Below are 18,697 nucleotides of genomic sequence, written 5' to 3'. Positions count from 1 at the left end.
AGAGAATCCTGCCTCATTTATCACCTCTACTACTACCACCACTACTACTACTACTACTACTACTACTACTACTACTCCTATCACTACTACTACTACTACTACTACTACTACTACTACTACTACTACTACTACTACTACTACTACTACTACTACTACCACCACCAGAGAGATCCGAGCCCAGAGTAATATGCTGTTGTTTGCCCGAGAATCCTGCCTCATGTCACCTCATCTACCATCACTACTACTACTCCTATCCTACTACTACTACTACTACGAATACTACTCCTATCACTACTACTACTACTACTACCACCAGAGAGATCTGAGCCCAGAGTAATTCAGTGATATAAATGCTGTTGTTTGCCAGAGAATCCTGTCTCATTTATCACCTCTACTACTACCACTACTACGGCTCCTATCACTACTACCACATCTACCACTCTTACTATCACTACTACTGCTACTACTGCTACTACTACTCCTCCACAGGTCAAAGAAATATAGCTACGGCTTCTACAACCACACAGCAACAATACCTAGGCTCTTTAGCTCTTCCCTTGTAGGAGAACAATAGATTTGTCTCCAGATAATACAGGCAGCAAACAAAAGTGGGGAGGAAGGAAATATTTATGAATAATTTGTACAGTACTAATTGTTCCCACATAGCGCATTTCTAATAAGGTAAAATATGGTTAACTTGTACTGCTGAGTAACAGAATAGCAGGCCAAATACGTGATAATGACTGTGTTTGGATCGATGCTGCATAAATGTTGCTAGCGTACTGCAGAAACCACTTTTACAGATGAATTTGATTAAGTCTGAATAAACTTGCACTCAAATTTGAGAGTTGTACTGTTCCCACATTGTGTCATGTTGTTCTTTGAAACATTTTGATCATTTGAATAATTTGAACATTGTATTAAATTTTTCTCGTCACATTTTTTTATTTTTTATTTTTTTTACTTCTTTCTAAATATATTTTCTTACTCAAATCAACAAATCATTGCCAGTAAAAGTAAAAAGTCTGCAATGTTTTTGTTTCAATATGCAATTTAACTAGTTGCGATAAAAAGGGCATCTGACATAAAAATCTACCTAACAATACGGCGAAATTTTTCATAAAAGGGAACAGCCAAATAGAATATACCTCAATGAGCAAAGACATATGAGGTGAGACCAGTGTAGTGTCTTGCCCAAGGGTACAAAGGCAGTCTACATTGCCATTAGTGGGACTCCAACCACTGACAGAGAACCTTTTTAACATGTAATTAACTGACTGATTTGTTTCCGTAGCATTCTAAAGAGTCCAAAAATAACAAAAACCTGACCTACTTTTAACTGCAACACTGTTTTTTTATCTTTTCATTTCTTTTCAAATACTTTATTCCCCTGTTAATTTGTGAATGTTTAATCTAAAATGGACTAAAAATCTATCTGACCTAATTAAGTACATTATCTTGTACTTTCATCTTTGTATTTTTTTGATTGTAAGTTGCTATTCCGGTGTTAATGAATATACTTTCATCTAAAAAGGACTATAATCATCTGCATTTGATCTCTAGTTTACAGTAACGTTGACAGTATTCCCCAAGGTTGGTTGCTACCCATACAAAAAAAATATATAAAAAAGTTGACCTAATTTAAATGTGTTACCTTTATTGCCTTTTATTAAGTCAATACATTTTAAATAGCTTTGCTTGATTGGAAGAAATAAAACAATTACAATGAAAAACGCAACATAATATATTCAAACAGGGTCAAAACTCCATATTTTAAGTGCACCGCCAGGTCAAAATCTGGGTCTGGCCCTTTTACTCTTAGCCCCTTCATTCACACAATATGTAAGAAAATAAAAGGGGAAGTCTCACAGGACCCAATGACCATGAGAAGGACAAAAAAGGAAAAAAAAAAGGAAGAAATATCTCTCCGGGGATTCTGACATCCGCGCTGCTCAGTGGTATATTTTTCAACTGCGCTATTGCCTTTTCATTAGGCAGGCATTTAGTGTTCATTACAGAGCCATTACATCCCCTTTAAGACTGGCCTTTCGCTGGCCTCCTCGCTAATGGACTCGGCACCGGCAAAAGCTTAAGTAGCCGCTTTTCCATTGGCCGCGTTTGATCCGCACATGCAGCCTACACATGCACGCACACACTCGCAGCTGCCCACTCCCCTTTAAGGAAGAAAAACCCATACACACACACACTTACACACAAAGGCTAACATAAAACTTGTCAAATAAAGTATATATTATGGATTTACGGTGACTGGTTGTAAAAGCATGACAAAATTGAATATAAGACTTAGAATGACATGGAATTTAAACATGTGATTTGTGTAGTTCAAACTGGTTGAACTTTATTCATTATAGACCAAAAATAACGTAACTGGTTTCATACACACTGCAGTATTTATAAATGTAAATAAATAAATGCATACACACTTTTTGCAGATATCTTAAAAAAATAAAAAATAAATGAAAATAAATAAAATAAATAAAATAATAATAAATACATACAAAATGTTGTTGTTGTTTTTTTTTTTAAAGATATACTGTCAGTGTTGGTCAATTTTATTTTATGTTATTTGTATACATTATTATGACATATTATGATGTATTATGATGATATATTATGATGATATATTATTATTATTATTATTATTATTATTGGTTCTTATCTTATTGCCATTTAATTTACATTTCTTTTACTACTGCAGATGTCTTAATAATACTATTACTACTACTACTACTACTACTACTTTACTACTACTACTACTACTACTAATAATATAATAATAATAATCATAATCATAATCAAAATAATAATAATAATTCTACTGTTTTATGGTAAAACTCATATTGTGAATCTGAAATTAAGTCTTACCCGATTGATTTCACTTTTACAGTGTTCTTTCCACAGCTGAAACTAAGCACCTCTGGCTCAATCTTGCAATCATTAGACACTTGGTTTGCTTTTTTCCCCCACACAAAGATAACACACCAATTACTGCATTCCTCCATGATGAGTGGCTGCAGCCCTGGCCAAAGGAAACATGCTATTAGGCTTATAGGCAGTTAGAAGCAGGAGCAGGGTGGAGCTGGTTGTGCTTTGTGTGTCTCTCCAGGCCACAGTTCCTCAGCTGTGGTCCTGTGTTGTTCTAAGAGACATGGGGCGGACTCCATCTTTGTCCAGAATGGAGTGTGTGAACATTTAGCAGTTACTTTGAGTTGTTTAGTCGATTAATTGGTGCACTGAGAAAATAAGGATGCATACAAAACAGCAGAAAGGTGAAGTTAGTGAGTGAGTTAGCTGAAGATTTGGTATTTTTTGGTATGTATGAACTCCCATGCAGCTGTAGTCCTGTGAGTGCAATTAGGGTCAGATACAAAGAGATACGTAATCGTTTTTAGAGCTCTTTTCAGTTGACTAATAGGTCACTGACAACTAAACATGTGTTAATCTCAATCTCTATTATAGTTTGATTAATTGCTAAATTGTGTTCCTGACTACGTCCAACAGCTTAGAGCTATTTTCAACATGAATGCACACAATATTAGTTTTAAGTATCAAATGCAGATTAAAGTCAGTACCCACGAAGATGGAGATTGTTTAAAAGATAAGCAAGTATCAAACTTCAAACTCAATATACATTATACTCATAGAAAAAATGTCTGATTACTTTGGCCTCATTTTAACTCACTATGTGATCATGTTGTTAAATAAATGTATTTTGTTCTGATTCAATTTAAAAGTCCACTCTTGATACTGTGAACAGAGAAGCTGCTGACTAATGCTGGCTATCTTGTGACTATAATTTTATGTAAGAAGGAATTATAGCACAAAATCAGCTCTTTATGATCAGATTGTGTTAAAACAAAAGCTCAAACTAAAGTCCAATTTGAGTTACACAGCTTCAAACAGAGCATTGCCTCTAGTTAGCTTCACGCACGAGGGAATGGTGATGATCAGCTGCAAAGTATCAATTCATAGCTTTTCTGGTGAAGGGTCTGTCTGTAACTTGGAATGTTCCACTGTATTTACTACTCTATCTCCACAGAGACAAGTTACAGGTGAAATCTTTAGAATGTATGTCTTCAAGTTATTTTTAGGCAACAAAATCACCAGCAATCAATGACATAAATGAAAAAAAAAGAAAAAGAACTAACATACATGAACATTCACACAGACAGTGGCTGACTCTTTTCTGCTTCACTCGAGAAAAAACTAAAACACAACACTAAAAAAAAATAAAAATCTACATGAAGACATGTAAGTAGTAAACCCTCTATCAACAAAATTATATATTGCACCTTTATATCTACAATTCAAGATTAGCATTGCTTAATTCAATCCTTTGTTTCCGTGTAAAACCAACATTGTTTTATTTGTCCATATAACAAATGCAAACTTAGCTTTCTCTCCCTCACACTCTGTCACCTCCACAAAACCATTCATTTAGATGGGACCACATTTCAAACTGGACATTGTTTTTTTACGGTCGTTCCCAAGAACTTCAGGCAGTGTATCTAAAGCGCACTACCTTTAAACTCACCAAGGTCACCAAGTGAAATCCAAAATGTTTGCTCTTATATTTGATATTTTTGGAGTATAGCTTAGTGTGGTTGTGATTATGGTCCGTGGGGTGCACTGTAGCACCTATAAAGGTTGGTAGTTCAAATCCTCGTCTAGACAGTTTAAATTCTTTGTGTGTCCATAGTCTGCTGCAGTTACTTCAACTACCTTGGTTGTGTGAATGTAAGAGCATAATTGTGGGATTGATTGAATTGAATGGGCAACCTGATTGCACAATGCGCCAAAAAAAAAAAAGCAATAAAACAGCATTGAGTACACAATTGCAGTCTTTAGCTGGGTATAAATGTTCTTTCTACTTCAAAATTACCACCATCATAACAGTTAAGCAGCAGTACAATGCAATCTAAAGTCTAAACCGATATGATTCTCCATACCTGTGTTTCTGGGATGATAGGGCCATCTTCAGATGAGCTTCTATAAAACGTAGACAAAGGTGATGCAACAATGACTGGGTTTGGTCGGATGAAGCCGCTCAGGTCACAGCTAGGGATGTCATTCTCCTCCTAGAATAATAAAATGAATGAAATGTTAAAAAAAAGTATTATTTATTGTACAAATTTTAAGGCTAAAGTAACACTCAGTTGTAACAAATGGTCTGTGCTAGCAAATAGTTTGAGTATAATAACTATGTAAATGGTAAAAAGCGGTGGTCCAAGTACTGATACTTGAGGTACACCTTATTAAATAGGAGCTGGGGCTCATCAGATTCCATCAAATGAAAACAAGAGAGAAACTGAATCATAATCTGGACTTTGATATTGGTTGATATTTGGCAACATTTTCTGTGTGTGTTCTTATCCTGCAACTTCAACCATTTTGAGTTAATAGAATGAAGTATAAACTGTCATCATGGAAATTATAACAAGTAAGGGTTTCTGATTCAGTTTCAAATGGTTAGTACTGATAACAAAATGCCTTGGGGTAAACTGGCAAGGATGGGGCAGTCATGCTGTGCTCATGTTCTCTCCACCACCAATCTCACTCATATTGATAGCTAGGCATGAGACGTGAACTATCTTCATGTTGCAAGTATTAGAAACAGTTCAAGAATAGTACTTACTTTCTTCATGACCAGAGTGTCCATCACATAGAACACATTCCATGGCACCCACACCGTCCTGTACTGCGTGAGGAACGGAGCGCGCTCAAAACTCAGGGTCAACGAAGCTCCCCCATTGGCCAAGAGATCGAACCTAAACAAAAGCGATGAAAAAATACTGTCAATCTCTGTGTTGAAAGTGTTGAAAAGAAAAGTACAAAAAAGCAGAAAGTAGTGGTGAGTACAAAAACAGCAAAACCTCTACCTATTCATGACAGATTAAAGATCGATTTAACAAAAAAGAGGTGTCGTCTACTTTAGTCATTCTAATCTGAACTATTTTGTAATTTATTGTCCAACCAGGAAGTAAATTTAAAAACTAAACAAGCAAACAAACAATAACACCAATCCCCCCAACACAACCTCCACTTTGCCTTTTGACAATATATTTTTTTTTTCACAGTCAGATTAAGGTTGGGGTTAGGATTAGGGTTAGGTTCAAAATCAAAATATGGAAGTTTTGATATTGGTTCATAATTGAAGACATTGTATGTTTGTGCTTTTGTCCTGCATCTCCATCCATTTTGAGTGAATAGAATGAAGAAGTAGCAGTATAAGCTGTTGTTGTGAAAATTAAGGTGAGTAAGGGTTAATAATTTTTCCACCATCAGGTTAAGGTTAGGACCGAGATTGCGGTTAGGTTTAGGAACAGTTAATTTGGTTAAGGTTAAAGCATAAAGACAGGTTAGCTTGAGGTCTTGACAAAACTGCATTGGAGAAATGGAAAAATTATTCAGAAAAAAGCCAAACAAAATCGTAATTATAATTATGTTAACTCTATTTTAATGAAATGAGTTGTATAATGTGTAACAATAGCCATGAGCCTATTAAAATTGCACATCTCCCCTTCTGATCCGTGTGCATTGTTGATGTGTAAATTGCCTTGTCTAACTGCATGTGTGGTTGTTGATTTCCATTCTGATGTATGTGCATATCATTACCTCCACATATGCTTTAGCTGCGTGTTTAGGAGCCCTTAACCTCCGGTGCGAGAGGAGAGTGGGCATGTGCGTGCGTGCGTGTGTGTGTGTGTGTGATTGATTGTGTTCATGTGAATCTAATGCATTTTAAAAGAGTCTTTGCTGTTTGCGCCTCCCACACACAACGCCAGGAGACAGACAGGAGAGCAGGGACACAGCCAAGCATATGTTTAGTTGAAGTAGCCATCACTTTGCTGAGATGGTGTTTGATTGCAGAAAAGTGTATTTGATATATTTTCCTTTGTGCGTCTATATGGTTACATCATCGTGGCACATGGCCAAACGCACAGATATTCACCAGGACATTTTAATAATAATTCAATAATCACATGTCGGTCTGAAGACAGCTGGAGCGTAAATGGCTGTATTAATTATTCACCATTGGCAATTGTTGCTATTTAGGTACACTCCTTAAAGCTCCTATATTACACAAATCGACTCTTTACAGTGTTAAGTCATGTTATGTTGTTGTTACGTCACCCTAAACATACCCAGGATATGTTTAGGATGAAGTTTTGATTCATTCACACTTATTTCAGTAACATATTTTCCAGACTATTGAGCGCCACCTTTTACCTTTTGTTTAGTAGAAATTGTTAATTTGTTGGCTGAAATTGCTTGATGCTGATGAAGGTGTATGGAGTTTAAAAACACAATCGAGCACTTCCTGTATTACCAAATGACATCAAAAGGTTGAACAGAGTGTTTTCTGTTTGAGAGAACTCAGCCTAAATATATGTTAAATGTGTGAATGAAACAAAACACAACTCTGGGTTTGTTTTTGATCAAGAAACAACATTAGAACGTACATCAGAAAATAGTGTAATATGAGCCCTTTATTAAAGGCTGAAGAAACATGATTCTTAAAAGCTTGAAAAATCTAAACTAGTTCTGAACATTTTCCAGTGGTCTTAAATTATTCCTCACTTACCTTATGCATTCTGAGCATCCTAATTATTCACCAGTTTATAAGCTCTTTTTACAACTTTCTGAGACAAGAGCGAAGTTTATCATCACGGTAAAGCAAGCAATAACTAGCATGCTAACCATCAGCCTTACAATTAACCACCAGACCAAGTTGCAGGTCAGAGGAATTTACATATTTTGTAATTAACTTAAAACAAAATATCTGTAACTGTATAAACACAAGGCAAACATGTTTAATGTCATATGGTGGAACATTTCAGTATAGCATTTCCAGTATTATTTAATTATGTAATAAAAAAAAATCTATAAAAAAGATTTCTGGATAGCAGGTTCATAACTTCACTTAACTTCATAACCAACTTTAACTGGTGAGATGGTGAATGCTAATGTGAATTTGAGCATCTCTTGGTTTGTCAGTGGGAGGTACCTTTGCTCCGAGCCCTTTCTGTAACTTTAATAAAGTTGCAGAATATTAGGTGATATGAATTCAACTATATTCTCCATACAACTGAAAATATACTGGGGATGTTTTCTTTTACAACTTCTGCAACAACTTTCAAAACTACATGTATCTGACACAATTCCAATAGCACACTGCATTTCAAATGTGGTTCGATAACAGTGAGGACGCTTTGGCCTCAAAGTCAACTCTGAGACACTGATGCATATGTGAAACTACATAACGCAACAGTGCTAAAGAATAATAATAACAAAAGTTCTTCTCATAAATATTGTATACATTACTGTAAAGTTTTGACTTGTGTATAAATGCAGTTATCCTCTGTGTCTCCAGATGTGAGTTAGACATCTTCAATCCAAATATAACTTTTACAGATAACAACTGTACTGCTGATTTACACTTGTTTACAAAATGACACGATGACCAACTCGTGCTTTATTCAAGAGCTTCACATGAGTCTCTCATTCGGGTTGCCAGTTTTAGTACTACAATCCAGTTGGTTCAAACCTAAAATGCTTCTCTCTGATCTGAATCCTCACTAGCTAAACCCCAGAATCTGCAGCCAATCATAAATCAGTGCCTCTGCAACTCAGTGAGTGAATTCTGGAGGTTCTGAGCGTTCACATGAGGCATGACTTGTCCTTATACTGAGAAAAAAAAATATGTGTCCTCTACATGGTGCAGGTTAAGGCAGCAATAATAGGTTTAGTTATGGTTGCAATATCCTTTTTTAAAACCGCAGAGTGCAGGTTTCATACATTACCTTTAAATATTAAATGTTACCAAATGTACAAATGTTTGTCATGCTTTTTATATTACAGTGACTTTTGTTGTAATAATAATAGCACAGAGCAGTCCTACTCACATGCCATCCTTGCGAGTGACGGTGTACCCATGTTCAGGGTAATGGACGAAGGTCACATTGACTCCGATGAGGGGCGTCCCGTCAGCTGTGAGCACCTGGCCCCGGATTATAGACACCAAACTGTGAAGGGGAAACAAACATAGATGGGATAACTCAAAGGATTAACCATATTTGCAATATTTTTCATATTTTATAACCTGTTGACAGCAGTGGGGAATATGCAGTGTTGCAATGGCTAATTTATATGGCACTAAGAGATAGATGTTTTGCAATAAAAAGGTGTACTATGTGACTTTTCCCGGTGACGGCATGCTGCTTGTCTCCATGGAGATGTTATTCCTTTGATGGAATGTGTTCCTCAGCGTGACACATTTGTCTATCTTCATGACACAGCCCTCCACTAGAAACGTTACACAATGTACCTTTAGGGACTGAAATTGGATTAAGTTTGGCAAAGGTTCATGCACCTTAAAAACAATTTTCAGATACAGAGTTACTTGTAAAAGTATGCTGGAGGTAAACAAAAACTGCTCCTGATTTGTTTTGTTAGGTTCACATAAAATTATTCCAATACATGGTACCACTTTATATTAACTATATTTTTAATAGCCTCGTTTTAAAATGACTTAACGAACAAATTGTTTATTAAGAAGGATTCAAGATTAGTACTTAATTTAGGGGTTAGGGTTAGCTCTTGGATATTAAGAAACTATAATTAAGTTTTGGTTCATAGTTTATTAGGGCTAATTAAGATGTATTTTTTATAGTCATATGTGGCGCTTATATCACAGATTGATAACATTATGCACTCACAAGTACCATCCACCCAATTCGACTTGTTGACTTTTGCTATACATTCACCTTCTCCACCTCCCAGAACTATCTCATTTGCATTGGGTTTTCTTTCTGCGTGGGGTGTCTCATTGTAAGAGCAGAGAGCAGTGATGCTTGACTCCAACTCAAAACATTTGAGCAGAGCTGTGGGAGCAGAGTAATGGGACAGCGATATTACCACGCGGGCCACAGTGCCACCTCTCTCTCTCATTTACATATGTGTGCGCGCTGCTGCCTTCATCAGACACATTCAAGTGAACTGGAGGAGATAATCACCAGAAAAGACTAGAGCGGGTGAGGAAGAGGAGCGATGAAGAGCTTCTCCACTCATTCTTCAACCTGCCATATAGATCCAGGGTGTTCCTGTCCGCATGAGACCTTTGATTTGACTCGTGATGGATTATGATTTGCAGTTACACTCATGCATCATTTTGACGTTACACTGGTGTTTAAAGGGCCCATACTACCCTATAGTCTCAGCTATCTATAATGTTGGTTTGTTTCATTCACACAAACCCTGCATATGGACCCCGGGCTGTAGTTTGCCCACCCCTGATTTAGATAATTTTAGCATTGGTGTTGCCAATCTATACTGAACAAAAGATAAAATGTAGCTGTAAAATTTAAAACTACTGCTTGATGATATCACAAGGTGGAACAGACCATTCTGAGCTTTGGAGATATACACAAACTAATAATAAAGGGTTACTTAAACATGTGTGAATGAAACAAAACACTCTTCCAGGTATGTTTTCAAGGAGGCAACGACATTCTAACATGGCTCATGAGTAAAGTAGTTCCAATTGCTAGGTTTCCAATGATCTCATGATTCTATAGTCCAATTATATTTAATACAGATGCAAGAAAAGCACCTATTGATTTGACCTGTCCTAAAACGCCATTGGGACAGCCTGTCAAGTGCGGCGAGATAAAAGCAGTACTCTGGGACCCTAATCCAAATATTGAACCAGGACCTTGGATAACCAATATAGAAAACAACAGGATCATGTAGAGCGGGTTAAGACGAACATTTTAAGACCAAAGTGATGAAGCTCACTGCAGTTACAGAGAGAGGAGTCTGACCATTTTTCACTGGAAAGTCAATTGGAGTCAGAGTAGATGGAGCTGGAAGCGTGCCCATGCTCACTTCAAATGTGGAACGCGGGGGCTAGCAGCTTACCTATGTCCATTTATACAGTCTGTGGACAGAAGAATCCTAACTACTCTGCCACTGCAATACCAGATATTTCATAACCTTTGATTAGTTCACATTTTTCATTATATTAGTGAATTTATTTGTCATGCATGCTATGATGAACTGACTAGGGGTGTAACAATATTCAAATCTCATGATACGATATCGTCACGGTATGAACCTCACGGAACGATATTTATTGCGATATCGTAGGAAAGCACACGATACGGTTGGGAGGCTCACGATATTACAATATTATACATAATAACAAGACTGACATTATAAAATGCTTTGAACAGTCATTTGGTAAAACATGTATTGCCATATTCTAGGGATTTAACAATATCCAACTCTCACAGTATAATCATATCACGATATGCATCTCGCGGTACGATATTTATTGCGATACTTTGAAGAGCTAATAATTAAAGATGGGGCACTTTTTTGCTTTAAAATACCTTGACAAGATTTTTGTGTGAATTATTACTGTCATAATCCCAAGAATTCAAGTAAAAAACATATTTCTTCATGGTGTCTGCACTGAAATGAACCATGGGATATGTAGTTCTTATGTTTATTATCTGTTGCTACTATAAAAAAAAAATTATTTAAGCAAAGAAACTTGTGATTCGATATATTGTGACAGCCCACGATATTATTGTGAGACTTCTGATGATACGATATCATGATATTTCAGTTATTGTTACATCCCTAAAACAGAATAATCTTACAGCATATACACATTTGACTCCAAAAGTTAATCAGTTTAAATAATGTATGTATTTAAATAGATGTATTAGATTAAATAGATACAAAATTTACATGGTTGTGCATGTTCATATATTTTAATATGAAGAGTTAATTAAAATACAAACAAACAAAAAAAGATATTTATTTTAAAAACCAAATCTTTTTTAGCACAATACAAATACTATTCCGTGCCTCCTGGCCTTGACTCAATCCACTCAACAAAATTCACATATTTAAAAAAAAAGACAAATCTATAAAAGCTGCTGAAATATCTGTTTTTGTCAGTGAACTCTTGATAATTTCTTTCAAAAGGCCTTGATGCTGCTTGGTCAATGAAAAATAGTGAATCACTTGATATTTTTTTCTTTTTTGCTAATGATTAAATCTCAGCATTCAAACTGAAGCACTGATCGGATCAAAGCCTTTTAGATTTCTCCTGATCTCATTCATGAAGCATTAACCACTCGGGGAGATGTGTGTAAATATTCTCCGAGCAAATCAAATCAAACAAGTCATGGGATTATTCAGATTCAGATATTCAGGTCTCGGTCTGTCGGACTTTTAGAAACAATGTCAAGGAGATGTTTATTTTCTCAATTTCAATTCAACGTTACCAATAATTAAAATCCTGTATATGCCGTGCTCCAGTCCACTTTGTATTGAAAAACTGCTCCTCTCTCCCTAACCGCTGCTCTGAGCCTCATAATTCTGGACTTAAAATGTTTGTCTTAACCAACTCACTCACTCAAACCACATGATCCTGGTGTTTTTATTTCACCATTTGGTTCGTAACCCCAGATATGAACATTAATAGCAGACAAATCAGGCGTCTTCTTTCCTCGACAAGTTTGATTGACAGCCATTGGTGCGGCTGGAAAATGGTGTTACCTTCAACAGAAAATTCGCTCCCATAACTGCTAGCCTTGACCAGCTTCATTTGTTTGGAGCCAAGCACTATGAATGATGTCACACTCCGTTAGTCCACTTCTTTATATGATTGTATTTCCTGTATCTATATGCATTTGCAGAAGAAATATCTCAAAATATATCCTTTTTTATCATACTACCACAAAATTTTGCAGCTCACTCACCCTAACCGGCCCTAATTGAAGACTACACGCAGGCCTATTACTGCACCATTAGAAGCACGTCTTATTCTATATCAGACTGAGACCTGTGTTTTGTCACAAGACCCAAATGTCCTCCACTTCCTCCAACATGACCACACAATGTCACTTTGCTGCAGGGCTGATCTGACATAAGCCTTTAATAACTCCATTGATTTTAGCCCATGAGTTACTTACATTATAAAGAGCAAATTAATGTCCAGGTATCTGTGAACCCTCCAGCACCAAACTCATAAACGCTTCAAATAATTAACTGCCATCGTTCAGAGTAGAATCCATGGAGGACAAAAACTGCATTTGGACTGTGGTCAAGTGTTTGATTGAAGGATCGTTATTGAAGGATCATGCACTGCAAAAAATGCAAAAACTAAGACAAAAATCTACAAATTAATAAATCTTACCTACTTTCTTTGAGAAAAAAAATGTCTTGCTGCAGTACTGATATATAGTATAATTTTTACCTAAGCAGAAACTTTATTTTGCTAAATTCAACTCATGTACTCTAAAAATATGTTTATTTTAAAGTAAACATGTCAAATTCAGGCCTGGGGGCCAAATTTGGCCCACGATATAATTATATTTGGCCCATAAGATCATAGGCTACAGATAGACTACAGAGACATTATTTATTTAAAATTTTGTTATTACTTTATATTATGCTTGTTCTGGATTCAATGTTTAAGCAAAATTATTATTAAATATTTATTTTAATACAAAAAGGTTTAACATTACATATCTTGAAAGAAGAGAAAACATGCAGATGTTGTTGAAATTTTTCAATAAATATTTAGTTTGGCCCACAGCTTAGTCCTAGTTTTTAATGTTGGCCCTCTGTGAATTTGAGTTTGACATCCCTGTTTTAAAACAATGAACTATGTTTATGTTTTACAACTTAATAATTTAGATTTATTTAAGAATAGATTTTTATGTAGATTAAATGTGAATTATGCAACTTTTCTAGTGGACAGTTCACCACCTGCTTGTTTCCATGGATGTTGTTATTGCTTTGCTTCTGGAAGGTTCCACACTGGCATCAAAATGATCTACGCCAACACAGATGGTCATGGTTATTATTTTTATATAACACTTTTCCAGCTTCAAGGCACTCAGAGCAGTTTGCATCAAGGAACCACACACACACACACACACATTCACTGGGGGCAAGGGGGGTTAAGTGTCTTGCCCAAGGACACAACGATAGTATTCATCTCTAGGAGCTGGAATCACACTGCCAACCTTCAGATCAGTGGACAGACACTCTACCAACTGAGCTACTGACGTCAAGTTACCGGCCACAGTCAGTTTAATGGTAGTAGTAGTGAAGTGATCCCTCTAACAATAAGAATTCAGGTTTTCGAGATATTTTTGAGCAATGCCAGCACCTGTAATTGAATAAATGCAAGATGAATGTGTTTAAAGCCATATTGCGGAACCTAACAGGCAAAGCAATAACATCTCAGTAGAGACAAGCAGATGGTAGACACACCTGAAACGTGACTACTGAATAGACGGTATAGAGTTCAGTTGGGGTTTTTTGCTGTGAAAATCATTATATATTGGCAGGCTTTAACATATTACACTTTGAGATGTATTTTCCGACCACCATCTAACCACCGCAAGCACATGTTAATCTATTTCTCCTCAATTTATTTTAGTTTCTTTTTCTTGCCATGAATGAACGCACTGTACGCGCTTGGTACACTGGGGTGAAATGGGCGGTTGGGTCATTTTGGACAGAGCTGAAAGAAAGCAGGAGGTGGTCAGTGGAGAAATAAAAAATAATAATACGAGCACTATTATAAAAGCAGGCTCAAAGCAATTTCGCTGTATTAATTTTTTAGAAGGTGCCGCGGGCCAGTCTGCAACCACAAACACCTCCTGTCACTGTGCGAAGAACTGATGTAAATTGGTATTGATTTAAAATACCATAGAGCTTTCATAGATCATTTTAGTTAGCTAACTTTGTTCAATTTTTGCATAGTAGTTTTCATGTACTCTGGCTGATGCGTTCAAGGCGTCATTATAACATTTTAACTGATCTTCTACGCACTCTTCTAAGTAACTTCAAGCTTTGTTTCACTATAAATCTCACCTTTAGTCTTTCTAGAGGACTAAAATTTTCTTAAGATCTAAATTCTTCATCCAAAACTGATATCAGCATCATTTTGGTTGACCTTGAACCACCTCACCACAGTAATTCTTTAATAAGTTCTGTGCATTTGACCCATTCTTCAATGCCCCTAGATACATGTCAGGAAAGTTCGGTAACCACACTAGAGTGCCCATCTCCAAATATTGAGCTGAGTTTGGCTTCTGTTCAATTTCATTTATCTCTAGCGACTAGGTCAGGAATCGGAATACACTAGATGGTTTGCAAGAACCCTGGAAGTACAAGTTCGAGCACAAGCCAATCAAGCGAAAAGCCATACATTCTGTGTTAGCAACGATTCCCAAGATCGAGGATTTAAAGCCGGAACAAAAATAATTTTGGGGGAAGTTTATCAAGGGGAAAGACGTTATTGTCCTTCTTCCTACAGGATTTGAGAACATCTTAATATACCAGTTAGCTCCGATAGCGGCTCATTACATACACCATGACCAAATAGCAGCGATTGGTTAAATTTTTAAAAGGTACCCGCCTAGTGTCGAACAAACGAATCCTAATGCTGTGAGGGCAGATTGTTTCCACGAAGTGAAAACTGGCTGATGAATCAGGCTAAATTAAAAGTTCTATACAACACAAAATGTATTCTTGTGAGATTTAAGCCATGTTACAATGTGTACCTCATGTGAGTAATCATTTATTATCAGTCTGTTTATATCTACACTCAACTCAAAATGCTCTGCTCCACCTTGTGATGTCATGAAGCTACCAAATTAACACCTACCTTTTAGTTTTCATTATGGAGATGGGCAAATCCAGGGCTAAAATTAACCAAATGATTCAGCGGAGCACTTTATGTATTACCACATGACATCACAAAATGGGACAGAGTGTTTTCAGTTTGAAGAAGCCTAAATATGCAGGATTTGTGTGTTAAACATGTGTGAAAGAAACAAAACACAACTTCGCGTATGTCTTTCATGAGGAAACAACATAATAACAAATCAGGAAATAGTGTCATATGGGCCTTTTAAAGCCAGAGAATTAGCCTATATATTGCGTGTGTTTTAGGATGATAAGCGAGACTGGAGCACCCAAAGGATCCCCAAAAGAAACAGGGAGAACATTCTAACTCAAGGGTGTTAACGTATCTAAACCATATGATAATTTATTTAGCCTCTCCTGTTTGGTAATTGCAATGTCCATCTATGTATTTCATTATGAAGCAAATATATGTGTTCACAATCAGCATTTTGTTTTCACCTCCAAAGCATGAACAGTTTTGTTGTTATAAATTGGTATTGATCCAAAACATAACGCAGTCTCCTTCGCTAATTGCTACCCAATAATTTCAGTGTCTGCTATTAAGTGCATTTTTCCATCCGTTAAATTAAAAGAAATACATTTTAAACCAACACAATCAATACAAAAAACACATTCAAAACTCTCACTGCAGTCTGCATGAGAAAACATTTTTATTACCAAGCTGTGGCCTCTGCTTTTTTATACAGCGTTCAGGCGCACATGGAAAAATGGGACAAAAGCGAAGCAAATAGCAGCGCCGAATCGCAATCATGTTTCACTAGCCCAGCCTTCACCACGGCAACGCTTATCATACTTATTGAATGTTGAGTTGAAGGAGACATGGGCTTTTCTGTATACGCCATAAGCAATTTTTTTGTTTGTTTTTGTTTATTTATTATAAATTTGTCCAGACAGAAGATGAGCTGTCAGGCCTATAGCGATGGTGAATAACATCGAGGTTAAGTTGACAGTGACCCAGAGCCAATGTGGAATTATTATGAGTCAAAACAAAGAAATGACAAACAAGATGAAAGGCAGGCTCAGCCCTGATTGAGTTACTCTGAGAAATAGAAGCCATTTAAACAAAGTATTAAAAACTAAACTATTATATTCACAGGATAGAGGCTATATGGAAATCAGCATATGGGCAAACAATTGAAGAGTTATCAAAACTAACATACTATTCAATGTACATTTAATGCATGTTTAAATGATTTATGAAAACTAACTAACTGCAAGCCTGTATTTCCTCCAGCCGCCTGTGCATGCGTGTACAATAAATGTCATGTTTGCGTACCTTCTGTTGAATGGGTTGTCCCCGGTGATGACGTGAGTGGACTCTGGACCGACAAGGAAGTGGATCCTCTGGTAGAACGATCTGGCAGCCTGGAAGAAACAAAGCAGGTTTTTGTCAAGTTTGAGAAAAGATATCGCAATATTACATATACACACATACACACATGCACACACATGCACACGCACGCACACACACACACACACACACACACACACACACACACACACACACACACACACACACATAACCTGAGTTTTCAAATGCTTTTCGTATTTCGATACTAGTTTTAGTATTGGTGGTCCTGATGTGTTGACGCCAGTACACATGTAGATCATAATATATCCAACTAGAAAAGCGCAGACCTCCGCCAAGGACTACAGTCCCCCTCATATTAATTGTGTTTTCCATAAATATTTGTCTTGTATCTTTCAATTTGGAATATGGGGGTTCATGGGGTTTGATCAATAATTAACCGAGATATTGAGAAACAAAATTTTTGGCCCCATTTACCACAATGTTAACTAAAATTTCAAAGTGATCCAGAATCCAGGATTTCTTCTGGATCACCCCCAAAATGAAATCAGTTCTTCCTTTTCACATTTCCAACAAATCCTGAAAATTTCATCAAAATCGGTCCATAACTTTTTGAGTTATGTTGCTAACAGACAAACAAACAGAACAAACAGACAAACGCCGGCAAAAACATAACCTCCTTGGCGGAGGTAAATATGAGAGAGTACCTGTATTGAGGTGAGTACCTGTTGTGGGGAGAGTACCTATTGTGACTTGAGTATCTTTTGTGGGGAAAGTATCTGTTGTGTGTAGAGTACCTGTTATAGGGTGAGTACCTGCTGTAAGATGAGTACCTGTTTTGAGTACCTGCTGTGAGTTGAGTACCTGTTATTGGGTGAGTACCTGCTGTGAGTTGAGTACCTGTTATAGGGTGAGTACTTGCAGATTGGTGAGTACCTGTTGAGAGGTGAGTACCTGTTGTAGGGAGGAGTATCTGTTGCAACAAGAGTACCTGTTGAGAGTTAAGTTCCTGTTGTGGGGAAAGTACCTATTGTGGGTAGAGTACCAGTTATAGGGTGAGTACTTCCTGTGAGGAGAGTACCTGTTGTGGGCAGAGTACCTGCTGTGAGTTGAGTACCTGTTAAAGGGTGAGTATATGTTATAGGGTGAGTACTTGCTGTGGGGAGAGTACATGCTGTGAGATGAGTACCTGCTGTGAGTTGAGTATCTGTAATGAGTAGAGTACCTGCTGTGGTTCAGTATCTGTAGTGAGTAGAGAACCTGTTGTAGGGTGAGTGCCTGCTGTGGGGTGAGTATCTGTAGTGAGTAGAGTACCTGTTATGGGGTGAGTACCTGCTGTGAGTAGAGTACTTGTTGTGGGGAGAGTACCTGCTGTGAGTAGAGTACCTGTTGCGGGGTGAGAGCTGCGGGGGACTGGCTGAGCACCTCGGCGGGGTCTGGAGAGCCTTTACAGAACTGCTGTGTCTGACAGGACGGCTGCAGGCAACAGTCCGGGTCCATGCAGTCGGCCAGTCCGTCTGAAACATTCACACACATTTGACCATCATTAGGAATACTTTTTTTTCTTAATTGAGGGTCATATACTGGCAAAAGTATTACATAAGTATATATCAGTATTAGTGGGTT

At 37.0% G+C, this 18,697-nt stretch overlaps 1 protein-coding gene across 6 annotated transcripts in view; it reads right to left on the bottom strand.

Moving 5' to 3' along the window:
• LOC110167606 (teneurin-3-like) overlaps positions 1–18,697 on the bottom strand; it is a 595,717-nt gene that overhangs the window by 114,419 nt on the left and 462,601 nt on the right. For all 6 annotated transcript variants that reach the window (XM_055158090.1, XM_055158089.1, XM_055158088.1 and 3 more), the window contains 5 exons: positions 18,458–18,588; positions 17,039–17,127; positions 8,928–9,047; positions 5,657–5,789; positions 4,971–5,099 (listed from right to left, as the gene is read on the bottom strand). In XM_055158090.1, the coding sequence (XP_055014065.1) occupies positions 4,971–5,099; positions 5,657–5,789; positions 8,928–9,047; positions 17,039–17,127; positions 18,458–18,588 (602 nt within the window). The remainder of the gene's footprint in view (positions 1–4,970; positions 5,100–5,656; positions 5,790–8,927; positions 9,048–17,038; positions 17,128–18,457; positions 18,589–18,697) is intronic.

Source organism: Boleophthalmus pectinirostris, unplaced genomic scaffold (assembly GCF_026225935.1).
Source record: "Boleophthalmus pectinirostris isolate CB_2022bp ecotype Guang Dong unplaced genomic scaffold, ASM2622593v1 HiC_scaffold_22, whole genome shotgun sequence".
NCBI classification, from domain to species: domain Eukaryota; kingdom Metazoa; phylum Chordata; class Actinopteri; order Gobiiformes; family Gobiidae; genus Boleophthalmus; species Boleophthalmus pectinirostris.
This window is presented reverse-complemented; position numbering and strand designations above follow the sequence as displayed.